We start from the raw sequence: 14095 nt of genomic DNA, 5'->3' as shown, positions 1-14095 counted from the left end.
TAACTTTTTGGGACTATTAGTACTTTAGTATATTACGGTAAAGATGTCTGTGTAGTGTATCTGTTGTATTGAACTAAAACAAGCGTGGGATGAAAAGGCAAAGGCAAATAAAATTAACTCTTGACCTTCGCGGGTGGAAGATTAATGAAATCATATTACTCATTGTCCGTAATTCTTGTGTGGGGTGAGATCTGGAGATTGATCTGACGAAGAATCCAATCTACGTTTTTCCCAAACCTTCTTAAGATTTTAGGACGATGCTGATAGTATTAAATTCTGATTGAGTGTAGGTTTAAGCTTCTTCTGTTAAGACAGGATTTTATTAAATTGATCCCTTGCGAATAAGGAGATTAGGAAGAAAGACTTTAAAAGTAAATTTTCCTTGGAGCGTTAGATCGATTATCGTTAGATAACAATGAGTCATTTTTAATGGATGGTATAGAACAATTTGCCTGAAAGCACAGCCTAACCAAATAGACGAATGGACATATTAAGCGGGACACATCATACAGGATAGAATCCTGTATGGAATAGGTTGAAATAGGGTTGAATAGTTATTTTGGAGTAGGTACCTGCTTATCTTGAATAGCAAGTGGCCGGCCACTAGCTAATCAATGATCTTTACATTAAATGGAAGGTACATGAGGTACCTGTCAACCAATACACTTTAGTAATTTTGCAAACATGTGATAGATTAAAATAATTTGTGTTCATGTCTCTGCTGGGCAAAAACCTAACTTTGCTAAATTAATGTTGATATCACTGAGATAGGTAGCAAACGCACCCTTTTCAAATAGTATTTGCTGCTTTCCTTTAGTCTATTTTCAAGTTAATTTATTCTTTGTTGAGAAGACCAAGGAACAGGGAATTGAAACAAAAGCTGGTATCGTAACAAAAGGAATGCCAACAAATAGACATGACCCAATTCCGTGATTCCTTGATTGTTAAATGCGACCTGCCAATTTGTGTGATTGCAACAAACGACATTGAAGAAAACAGGCACAAATAGAGCGTTATCTCGAAAGCCTTCTGGAGTTTAAAATATTTGTGTTTTAAGATGTCGACTAACTCTCTTATAACAAAAAGTTAGACTCTGGTTGTACTCTAGTTTAAATTGACATTTAGAGTAGGCGCACACCGTTGATTTTTCGTCGGCCGATAGTTTAGTCGGGCATTTGATCAGTATGGGCATGAATGGGAGTGCGCACACTACGCCGATTCGATTTGGCCGATTCTTCATACAATTTAAAATCGGGCACAACTATCGGCCTACTAAAAATCAACGGTGTGCGCCTACTCTTAGTTTGGAAATGACAATTTAAACCAGTGTTAAGGGGTTGTGTTGTGTTAATAATAGTTTTCATTTGACCAGCTTATAAGTAATCAGATAAAGGCGCTTCTTCGCTGAGAGCATTCAGGTGTAACGTAACAGTGTAAGATTCACTTTCGAGTGTAATGTTTTGAGACAAAGGTAAAACCTAATCTTACCCAAGAGACTCTTGTTGCGCAAAAAGGAGAAGTTTTTATCACTCCCTATACAAAAAATTTACAAAATTGGTTTCTTTGAAAGGTGACACACAGTCACAGTCATTTTTGAATTTGCGCTAAACTATATGGTTTCAATTTATAATTGCGACACTGACCCAAAATCAGGGTATCATAGACAAATTAGTTATTAACTATAGCTCTATTTCCAACGTAATTTAACTAGCAATGATGTTGTGTGTTCTTGACACCAACCTAAAACTTTGATTCTCATGCGGCTGGTGTTCATAATTTAGATACAAGTGCCCTTGTGGTAGACGAAAACAAAATTTAACATTCATGAACGATCCGATGTCTTTTAAATATTGTCGTGTGACTTTCTATACGACTATAAATATAGCAAGTGCGTTGGGAGTGTCTGGGGCGAATTGCCTCCAAAAAGCGTGTTTATGCAAATTCCATGTACGCGAATGTCTCGTGAATGGTTATTAGAAACGGTATGTTAATAATATTTCATACACAAAGGTTCTCGGGGGTGTGTACCATTTTATACATATGCATGTTATTCAGTTATGCTTGTATTTCATTTTAATATTAGCTTTTAATTCTTATTTTTTGTTTGTTCGTTGTTTGTGGATTGGTTAACATCACCTTATCAAAGAGGTAATTTTGTTTCGATTAGTATTGTTGGTCCTGAGATGCTTCTTTGACTTTATTAACTTGACGAAAGAGAAACCAATTTTCACGCGTACGAAATCACATCATATCAGCCTACATTTCTTAAAATAACTCTTATTATTTCACAGTCAACGTTGAAGTGCCGTCGAGAACAATAATTATTTACTTTATATCATACACATTTAAATGGCGGCTCATAAAGGCTGTCACCAAGATTGTAATTATGGGCTGCGGGCCATACGATAGGGCGGGCACCTCATTTCTACTAATGAGTGCTCCAGCTTAATTTATATTACGTTACGTTCTGTGAAAATGATTTTAAAATAGAGGGCGAAAAAGTGATAGCCGCTCGGTCATAATATCAATAACTTTGACTTTGAGAATAAAGGAATAAGTTATAAATTGGAAGTTTGTAATTGAAAATTTAAAGTTTAATTTACTTAGAATTTATTAAAACGTATATTAAATTTAATTTGCAATAGCTACTTGTTTTACTTTTAATTATTATATGATTCTAACAAGAATTAACCTTTTAATTAATTTAAATTCATAATAAAGGGTGTCATAAAATTATAAGATTCATGAAAAATCTTTCAATTGATGATCACTGCACATTGTAACTCCTTACAATTAATATTTGAATGTCTAACAAATAAATAATAAAGTAATTTAACTTCATGTACCTAATTAGTCTGCAGAATCTCATCATCATCATGTCATTGGGTTTCCACCACGAAACACAAGAGCACGACTCTCTAATTAACCAGAGGCAAATGGAGAATCGGAGAAGGCCTTTATCCAGCAGCGGACTAACTGAAACTAACATGTAATGAACGAAAAGGAGAATTCATTAGTTCAACACACTCCACAGTGGTCGTCATTTGGCTGAAACGAACGAACAAAATGGAGAATTAAGAATAAGAATAAGAAAAACTTTATTTGACACAAAAAGAAAATAAAAAACAGAACAAAGGGACTTAAAACTATACACGCATATTTTTGTGCCAAAAAGGCGCCCGCTCAGCATTACATGCACGCGTGCCCCGACGCTGGTTTTCAGCGGGTGCCTCTCCAACCAACATTTTAAATTACAAAAAAAAAACATTAAACAAAACATTGACAAGAGGGCGCCACTATCTCACCGCACCAATTTTTTGCCATGTTGAGCCAATACACTCGATTCCGCATTCCATTAAAATACAAGAAAAAAAAATTAAATTAAATTATGAAATTACAATAGTGTACACAACACTGGAGGTGTTTGACTCATGACGCCAGCCCCCCTAGACATAATGCACGTTTAAAAACGAATCGAAAATCGAATCTGTCAAAAAATCCATAAAAAAAAGGCTTTTCGATCGCTTTTGGACTGACTTGCAATTATTATAAAGTGCACTTTGTCTAGACCCTCAGGATAAATGTCATGGCCATGGTTATGGCCAACCCAGTGTGCACCAATGCAAGCACAAAAACAAAAAATCACACAATCACAATACACAGATCAACCAGACAAAAATAATTAATTAGTTCTACAAAGAATCTATAACAGGAACCTAATATCCTACAGACGGAAAAATGACATAGCGATTCTGAACGGGTCAGAATATCCATTACAAGAGCGTTTCCTGAATACAAAGCGATGCGAATGGTTACTGAATTGCGGTCGGAAACGGTCTGAGTTTCGACAGATTCGCCGTATTATTTTGGGTTAAACTAGTATCGAAGGTCAGCATGAGCAGGTTACCAGGTACCAATAACGTGGTTCCCTGAGAAAGTTTTTTATTAGTCTGTAATTTTTGACAATGGGCCACAGTTCCAGTTAGCCATTTTGGGTCATGTCGTCTCGTTCAATTTTATGAGAGCGAAAGAATTAACGGAAATGGGTAGCTGTTAAGCGGTAGCTAGAACTGTGGCCCATTGTAGGTACACAGGCTCTGTCTTTTATGTCACCCCTCTGTAATTTAATTTTCCCCGTTAAATAATAATTATAAATCGCTAAATTGCATTGAAGAAAATAAGGCTCTAATACTTGGAATTTTGTTAAAGGTCTTTCAGAGAGGTTTCTCAAAAAATGGAACGAGAGAATTTTCTAAGTGTAGAATTTGGTTCTTACACAATAACGCAATTACTAAGAAATACTTGGAACTTAAATATTGAATTCACTTGATACAATATTGATAAAAGGACCTGTACTTACTCATAATTGAAAAACTTAACAGTTTTCGTATCAAGAATAACTATACGATAATTATGTTTTTTATTTGAACAATCCAATTTCTTTCTTTTTTTCAACGTTAAAAATAAAGGTATATTCGTGCGATTGAAAAAAAATGTACAAATTAACACACCTGCGTAAAGAGCATGATGTTTTGCAATAAAACTCTTTATTACGAGACTTAATTATACACTTTCTTATCGCCAATGGGCAAAGGGCAGTAATAAAAATTGTTGCATGTTTTGTTGCTTTAAATAGAACTTATAACACAATATGTAAATAACTTATTCAACCTCTTACTAAAAAAGCCTATGGATTTGGTGTGCTTTGTTCAAATCCATATCTTAATCTATATCGAGTCTAGGAACTCGTGAATCTTAAAATACTGAATGCGTGAAGGCTTGAAGCGGAGCCTAATATCTAATGTATAGTTATTACGTATTATACTACTTCTGTGATTTATTCCATAATCAGTCCAAAGATTTAGTTTCCATCTGATTGAGTATCCCGAACTCCACCTAGTACATACATAAATACATAACGAGTCTACAGGTCAAAGTAAAACCTTCTATAAAGCATTAACGTGTTTTTATCTAAAAAACCTAAGAAAATTAATTTATTTTTTCCCTTGGCCTTCGGGAGCTCGGAATAATTCAAGTGTTTTTCAGCTAATTGTGTTAAAATTTAGAGCCGACGAGCGTCAGAATTTCCTCCGAAGATTCCTACGCGGGGTAGAAATTAAAGAGGAAAAGTGGGTAGCGCTAACTATAAATTGAAAATTGAGTTATAAAATATAATAGTAACACATGCATAATATTACTTTGTGCAATGTCCTAACAAATCTGAGAACAAATATACACGTCTTTTAAACTACATATGTGCGTCCTGAGAATCAAACCCAGGAGCTCTAAGTGGAGTGTCCCACTCGTCTTTCGTCGACTGAGCCTCTTCCAGTTGCCAGAAAGTTAACGGAAAGTTTAAATTTAAAAAGTCAATCCAATCTGCCGACTGGGCGGGGCTAGTCAACGGAAGATTTCACTGGACCACAAATACTGTCAATTCAAATCAAAATTAACTTTAATAGAATTAGAGAATCGTTTACCTGATTATTGTTGAGGGACAGCGTCCTCAAGTAGGGGAGATAGGGGAAGGTAACGCCGTCACCCAATTTATTATTGTCCAGTATCAGCTCCTCCAATCTACCGAACTGCTCCAACCCTTTCAGGGTCTCGATGCTGTTGTAACTAAAAGATAAGAAAAGATCTTTTATGAAGGCAATCAATACAGTTGACAGAACTTCAGTCTATAGGTTTTCGATGCGATATTGCGTTTAGATTTTAGGTATAGAGATAAATGAGACCTGTACAAGGAGAGCGACAAAGGCCTTAAGTAGCCCGTGTGTAAAAGCATTTTTGAAGCAATCTCTGTCTCAAAATTTTATTCTTGGTGTATCAAAATGTAGGTACCTTATCTGAAAAACAATGTAGGTAAGTCACTCTGATTCAACGGACGTAAAACAATATTCGTGTCTGTAATTTCGAGGGAAAAAATACTCTACATCTACAATTTCGTGTTCGGAAAGTAATCTGCATAAAGCTCGATTCACACATATCAGTGAAGCCACAGTTCCGTCACAGTGTCCGCTCAGTTCAGTATCAGTGCTACAGTGATGCGTCAGTGAAATATTTTGAATATTTTAAAATGTCAGAGAGCTGTTTCAATATTCTTGTTCAGAAACTATGAAGTAAGTTATTTTCTTTTTGATGCCGCGGCGGCGTCCGTGATCCGACAAAAAATATCGTCGTCAACGAATACGTCCGTGATTGCCGGTGTCGGCACTGACACTGTGTCGTCACTGACACTGACAAGTGGGGATGCGTTCATAGAAACTATATGAAATAATATTTCGCACTGTGCCGGTACTGCTGAGCCTGAACTGTGACTTCACTGATATGTGTGAATAGGCCTTAACACTTCTAGTAACAAAAATGGTTTCGAAATCTAGCTTCAATATCAGTAGGCGAGTAAAATGTATCCTTCCTTTGTTATTTATCACTAAGAATAAAACTTTTTGAATGATTTAATAAACCCATGAAATTGTGAGCTAAATCCAAAATCTATGCAGGCAAAGACATACTTAGGCATACATAAGTTTAAAGGTCGTTGCCCGGGCCTCCCCCGCGTTGATTTCCGTTTGTCAGAAAAATACTATCAGGCGTCCCTCAGGAACTCGCACGTCGGGATATAAAGTAGGCTATGACCGTAGGGAAGAATGTTGCTTTAAGGTTTGTTTAAGGGCACACTTATCAACCCGAAAAGTATGCTTCGTTCTTTCTATCGCTAATTGTTATCTTCCAAAATTTTTTTTAATGTACTAGAATGAGTGTCTGATAAAATAAACAATTTTTATTATTATTATTTATTATCGCTTATCGAATTCTTACACTAAACTTTATCTCTTTAATAATACCAGTTGATCGACCGTGTGCGTTTATTTTGGATAGAGACAAAGTGCGTAAAGCTTTGTCATTACTTTTAATACTTTGCATTTGTTTCTTCTACGAGGTAAACGCCAAATTCATAATATTATTTTTTCATACTTATGTAAACTTGAGCAGGTGTCACGTTTGGTTCCATTCCTTTGGGTGCCTATCCAAAAATCAAGATTTCTCAGAATTTGTGAGGGAAACTTACTTTTAAAAGGAATTATTTTTATGATTTTATTCTCTACGGACACGCGTGAGCAGTGGAAAATAAATTCTATTCACACTGTGTTTTCGTCATCTTTGTGTAACTTTAGGGTGTTTTTGAAAGAAAAAATAAACTTTTATTATCATGGGACATCACAAAATCACACACAAAAAATATAGCGAGCAATACTATCAATGTCAACTATATTATTATGTTTACAAAACATTTTCAAAGCATTTATTTTATTTTGATTTTGACAAAATCATACTCTATTGTTGTTACAGAAATAAAATTCGGATAAATCGTTTTATCAATAAAATTGAAGTCTATAAGACTTTTTTACGATAGATAAAAGGAATATTTGTAAGTAATCTCATGCGGAGATGAATGCACGAAACACTCGAGTACCTACATCCCGTATCCCTATTCCCTGGTTTTTATCGCGACCATTCACCCCTGTCTTTATGTGTGGATTCTTCGAACCATTTATTTAACTTGACGTTTCGACTTCATCTCCGACTTCGCTATACGTGTCCAGATTTCCGACTTGCCATTTCAGTTACACCGCAAAGGTTCTTATCTGACTTTTTATTTTAATATGCACAACTCCCGAGCGGCATAAGGGCGATAAAGTATTTTTGGGACAAACCGAATCCCACGCGCGTCGGATCGGCGAGGATATGCTAATACCGACTTAAAATTTAATCCAGTTATAGGCTAACGAAACGGGCAGCTTCGCAATATTGTTTTGCGGCAAGATTGCCCAGAACATTATTAACATTAATTAGCGATATTGCCGCAAAAGTGCAAATACAGGTAACCTAGAATCAAGTGGAACATAATAAGAAAGGAATTTAGGACAATGCTGGAATTTAGAGATACATGGTAACAATAAAACCGATACGTGCCATGGTAGACTGCGCTTATTGTGGTACCTCCTTTCTTGTTTAGGAATTTTCTTTATTGGTCTGTTTCTTTTGATTATTAAATCAAAAATTAATTATTTGTACACATGCCTTGAAGAGTATTTCTGCGAATAGACATTTATCTGTACAAGAGTACAATTTATTTGCATTTCCGCTTAATCATTCATCTCGAGAACAGGGAAAACAATAATTGTAATTCAACAACTGAAACAGAAAATTCAATTGAATTTTTGTGCGGTGAGCCAATTTCGCATAAACCACCGAACCGCCTCCGGATCCTTTAGCTAGCTAAATGTTTAATTGTATTATATTATTAATCAGAAAAATCCAACCAAAATTTGACCAAAGCAAGGAATAAAAGCAAAAGGCGGTAAGTAGGTACAATAACATCTGCCGGTTTGTGGTCTCTCTAAACACTTCATAATTTCCCCAATCCTTTCAAGTTCAAAGTCCACAAAGAAATCACAGTTACATTCTTATTCGTGGAAAGACATTCAGTATTATTACTCAATTGAATTAATTCGCAGACACCAGACATGACGTAACAATCAGAACATTTGAATCTACTTAATTACATTTTCTTAGAGCGTCTTTGCAGCAGGGCTTCGGCGGATAGGTAGGTATTTTGAAACAAATTAAAATTTGAAATTATGCTCAAAACTCGATTCAAAGTCTAAGAATCATCTAATTGGTTGAACTCAAGAATTGAGCACAATCACAGGCGCAAAAGATGATCAAAGGGGTATTAAAGTCAAAAGCAAAAATGTTTGTTCAAAATTCATATAATGTTTTTTTTAATAAATAAAGTTTTCTGTAACTTTTCACACGATATTTTGTGCGACTTGAGGTAAGAAGAATGAAAAAAAAAAGATGTAAGATAATGTTCTTTGAACACAACGCTGCTCTGCGTTTATGTGAACATAACCTAAAATATGATACAAGAACGTGATTGAAAACCAACTAACGAATTGTTTTCTTTCGATATCATCTTGAATTGTATCAATTCCGTATATTATGTAGAGGAGCTCCATGAAGTTTGTAATACATCTAGGAGCTTGCGATTTGTAAAATATTGCCTATATTTTTCAGGCAGAACCTAGCCTATTAAAATGGCATCTTTATAAAAATATATTTTATGTAATCTCGAAGTAAAATTATAACCAGTCATACATATTATATTATATAGTTACGTCATACATCAACCAAAAGGCGTTTGTCGATAAAACGACTATGTCCGAACTCTGGGGCATTTCTCTTAGGACTACTAAATTTGTTTCGATTCTCGAGGCACTGACGGCGAAAAAATAAGAAGGCAATCTTTTTCTCGTCATTTACTTTTTATGAGTTCCATGGGAAGCTACTTTAAGGGTATGTCTTAGTTCGGATAATTTGTTTTGGGTTGTTTATAATATACCTTCGCCCGATTTCATCAAGAACGTAAGTTGAACTATCTACAGGCAATGGGATCTATTTGGTGTACAACTGAGGTCTCAAACATGATCTTAGACTCCATGACCCTTTATACACCTTTATACTTTATTTGCTTTCTGACACTAAAATCTTGCAATTAAAATTTTATTGGAGGAGTCCTATGTGCAGAATTGGACTTCCAATAGTTGAACCGAAGTTCCAAACGATGTCTAGACTCATGACCTAACTGGTATTTATATGTCTCATTTCTGGTTGGGTTTTTATTGGCGGTCAAGTTGTAGATCCTGGCTACACAAAAGTTGCAGCGGTGGGAAGGAGAGGTGGGAATAGTCACGTTATATCTCATCTTCAGTATCTAATACACAGTGATTCGTGTGTTCTACCATCGATTTCAGAACTTTCGAATCGAGTCTAATCACGTGTACCACTGAGGCGATATGGAATAAGCTCCCCGTATTTTTCCGCCCACTATATCACCAACAAAGCAAAAACCTACCCAAATTAATTAACGTTTCAACTCGCGTCCAACAATTATAAAGATTGTGTACAGTTCAAGAGACAAGAAAAGCGCCTGTTTAATTACTTGGAAACAATGTTTGTAATGACACAATTTGAATATTTGAATTCACAAGTCAAAACGAGTTTGGTAATTAACACAAATCTGACGGGGTTGGAGGTACACTAAACCGGTTACGTGATTATTATAATAATAGTTTACCCGCCCTTCATGATGAGAAAATAATTATGCGGAAGATGACGCAGTGGGTCATCGTGACACGCGGATTTTGAACTATGAAGGTAGCATGTAAATAATAGCTTCGAAGTATATTAAAGGATATTATGCAATTTATCATATTATCATAACAAAGCATCATTTATTAACCCCAATTTGCATGTTTATTGAATTATCTTGATAACTTTAACCACACAGCTAACAGGGTCCAGAAAACATTATCAACCATAGTAAATGCTTCTGTTGTTTGGTTTGTAACAAGTGGTTGTAACTTGCAGCCCTGTTATTCGACTATAATAGAGCCACCAAGGGCATCTGACCTGGCTAAATCTGTCGTAAACTACGATTACTACGAATAACCCTAATATTTAGTTCTTGTCAAGTTCATTGAAAACTGAAATATCTTAACTAACTAGAAACAGCTACAACGTGATCTTTCTTTGTATGGCTTATCATGGAAATGAATCCACCACTGCGCGGATCGGACAGTTCGGCTTGTTAAATAATCTCTAGCAATGTATTTTCGAAAGCTACTGAGAGAATATTTCTCATGGTAATTTTTTGGCCTACTGTCAATGACTTTCAATATTTTTCCTTTTATAAAAGACAATCATATAAATGTAAACAACGGAGTTTCACTGTAAAACAAATACACTGATAAATCCTGAGAAGTATTACGATTGTCTCGATTTCTTTTACAATTTCTGAAGAATGCGTAATAAGTCTTTCGTTGACAAGTACGCGAGAGAATGCCTAAACGATAAATAACAAATAAAATTTACACAAAAGAGCGAATGAAATTATTCTGATTTGATTCGTGACTTACATGGGTTTGGAGTTTGATAAAATATTCAACAAAAACATTGGTAATGGTAATCTTAAAAATTACCTCAAGTTAACAGGAAAGCTAAAATGTAGGATCTATCCTCCTTCCAGGTCAAATGTATCTCTATACAAAAATTCTCCTGGGTTCAACGATTAGGCGTGAAGATACACTTACGCCCGCCCGTATTCACAAACATTACTATGAGTATGAGGTCTCACAGTGTGCGCGTGTACGGACAGGGTGACACACGAACCAATCACAGACCTCTATTCAACACTGTGCGTTCGATTTTCTGATTCACTTAAGCAAGCATCGTTTGTGAATACGGGTGTTAGTCATTTACTTTGTTACGATAGAAAACATAATAATAACTACCTCAAGTCCAGGTATTTAACTTTAGCGCCATACATCTTCTGCAACGCCGGTGGTATCCTCTTACAATCTTGGCCGCAATAGCTCAACTAAAACAAGAGAGAAACGGTTTAATTATGACTACGAAATTGCGAAATAATCGGATCACTCGAAAATTCGAAATGCGTTTTAGGTCCACATTACAGTCAACGTCAAATAGTTGGCGACACCTAAAGTAGCCAATAAGTTAGTAACACGTCTTTGTTACAATTGGATTAAGATTATATTGTGTTGTCAACTTTTTGGCCACTTTGAGTGTCGCTCTCAACTCGATCCAATATTTTTTTTTTTTTTTTTTTTTTTTTTTTTTGAAGGGACGCGCGCTGGTAGCTTGAGGAGCTTTTCCAGCTTCACCGGGCAGAGTGGCGAGTACAGAAGGTACTCTAGCCGTTTGGCGATCGTCGGTGCGCGCGCCGACGAGGCCGAGTGTGGGCTTCGCGAAGCGAAGCCCAGGCTAGTCCGCGTCGGTCGCAGACCGACGTTCGCGATCGGGCCGTATCGAGCGCATAAGGCGCCCGATCAGTGGCGAACCCAACTAGAGGGTTGCCCACCGCGGTGTTGGACCAAAGTCCAGCCTACGGCGGGCTCACTCTAGTGGGCCCGATCGAGGGGACTACGGACGCGGCCTGAGGGCGCCACGGTAGGCTCGGACCTCGGCTCAGGCCGTGTCCGGGGGACGGATAGGGGAGAACCGGCCCGGTACATGTCTGTACCGTCCGAAATGGAAAGCAGGGCCTCGTACTCGCCGGCGAGTACGGTGTAACGAGCTACTGTGTTGTGGAGTAGTTGGCGTGCTTAAGGCAGTGATGTCTGTGTTCAGAAATTCGGTAATAGGATCGTCCGGGTCGTCTAGGACATGCCTAGGTCGTCGGTATTGGGCAGCGACATCTTTCTGGGGTGTATAAGTGGCGGCGCTAACGATAAGAGGGTTCTTGTGGTTGATCGCTTTATCAAAGTAGCGGCGAGAGGCTTCTTTCATAAAGTGATCAATCGATGGGATCTCGAAATCTCTATGGAGATTCGTATTACGCACGAACCACGGGGCATCCGCGGCTCGGCGTAAGAATTTGTTTTGGAGGGTCTGGAATTTCTTAAGGTCTGTGCAGGAAGTGTGAGCAAACACCGGACTGGCGTAAGTCAACACTGGACGGATGCAGGTTTTGTAAATTGTCAACTTATTTCTAAGTGACAATTTACTTTTCCTTCCAACTAGGTGGTAGAGTCGGTGGATGTAGTGGTTTGCACGGCTCAAGACGCGTCTGAGGTGCGGAGCGAACGTTAATCTCTGGTCAAGGGTGACACCTAAGTATTTGGCCTCACTTTTCCAAGGAATAGTTTGGTCAAATAGGGTGATATGGGTGGGGACATTAGGACGAGCTTTTTTCAACGCTAACGGTCTTAGACAGCAGAAGGACGAGGTTACTCAGTTCCTTACCGACCACCAGGTCGACATCTTTCTGGTTCAAGAGACCCTCCTAACACCCTCTATTCGCAATCCTAGGATAGCGAACTACAATATCATTAGACACGATAGGCCCACACGTGGCGGCGGCACGCTTATTTACTATAAGCGTTCTCTGCACTGTGCTTTAGTCGATCCCCCTTCTCTCTCTAACCTAGAAGTCTCCCTTTGTCGGCTAGCCATGACTGGACACGAGCCCATCCTCATTGGCTCGGTTTACCTCTCCCCGAACAAGACTCCCTTAAGGAGCGACTTTGAGGCCCTGTTTGCTATGAATAGTGCAGTCATTCTTGGCGGCGACTTTAATAGCAAACACACTCATTGGGGTTGCGTAACATCCACTGCCAACGGCATGATGCTAAGCGAACTCTCTGAGGAACTCATTTTTGATATCTTAGTCCCTATGACGCCCACTCACTATCCTTACAATGTCGAGCATCGGCCCGACATTCTTGACATGGCAATTTTAAAGAATATAGGCCTCCGCCTACACTCTATAGAAACCATGCACGCGCTCACTTCTGACCATCGCCCGGTCGTACTCCAACTAGGCTCTCCTGAGTCTACACCCACTATGAAGACAGTTGTGGACTGGGACAAACTCAAGGTAAAACTTGGGAACTGTCAGAGCCCACAACTGTCCTCAATCCCCGACGATATAGTTTCGCCTCACGAAACTATTAACGCGATCGATGCGCTCACTAGTCACATCTCGGTCGCCATCGGCGACTCGTCTAGGCAAGTGCCTGCGATGGCTAACCACCGTCTCAGGTTGCCGGACGACGCGCGAGAGCTATTGAGGGCAAAGAACGCAGCCACTCGCAATTACGACGCTTATCCAACCGAGGAAAACAGAGCCCGCCTACGTTCCTTACAGCGCGCTGTCAAGGCTCGTATCGCGGAACTCCGTAACAATCAGTGGGATGACCTACTTAAAGAAATCTCGCCATCTCACCAAGCCTATTGGAAGTTGACGAGAGCCTTTAAGTCCGACACCGTAGCGTCCACGCCACCGCTTTTACGTCCCGATCAAACGCTTGCGTTTGACGACGACGCCAAAGCCGAATGTCTAGCCGACAGTCTAGAAGCACAGTGCTCCCCCAGTACCCTCCCAGTAGACTCTGCCCACCTCCGCATGGTGGACAGTGAAGTCGAACGTAGAGCCGCCCTCCCTCCGACCACAACCCTAGACCCGACCAACGTCGACGAGGTGCGAACGATAATCAAAGGTTTCCGT

The 14095-nt window shown here is 38.5% G+C and overlaps 1 protein-coding gene across 2 annotated transcripts in view; it reads right to left on the bottom strand.

Moving 5' to 3' along the window:
* Positions 1–14095, bottom strand: part of LOC135073846 (leucine-rich melanocyte differentiation-associated protein-like) — a 35365-nt gene that overhangs the window by 14051 nt on the left and 7219 nt on the right. For both annotated transcript variants that reach the window (XM_063968062.1, XM_063968061.1), the window contains exons 2-3: positions 11361–11446; positions 5481–5622 (exon numbers count right to left, since the gene is read on the bottom strand). In XM_063968062.1, the coding sequence (XP_063824132.1) occupies positions 5481–5622; positions 11361–11446 (228 nt within the window). The remainder of the gene's footprint in view (positions 1–5480; positions 5623–11360; positions 11447–14095) is intronic.

Source organism: Ostrinia nubilalis, chromosome 8, assembly GCF_963855985.1.
Source record: "Ostrinia nubilalis chromosome 8, ilOstNubi1.1, whole genome shotgun sequence".
Lineage (NCBI taxonomy): Eukaryota > Metazoa > Arthropoda > Insecta > Lepidoptera > Crambidae > Ostrinia > Ostrinia nubilalis.
Note: the sequence above shows the minus strand (reverse complement) of the source record. Positions and strands in the feature narration are given on the sequence as shown.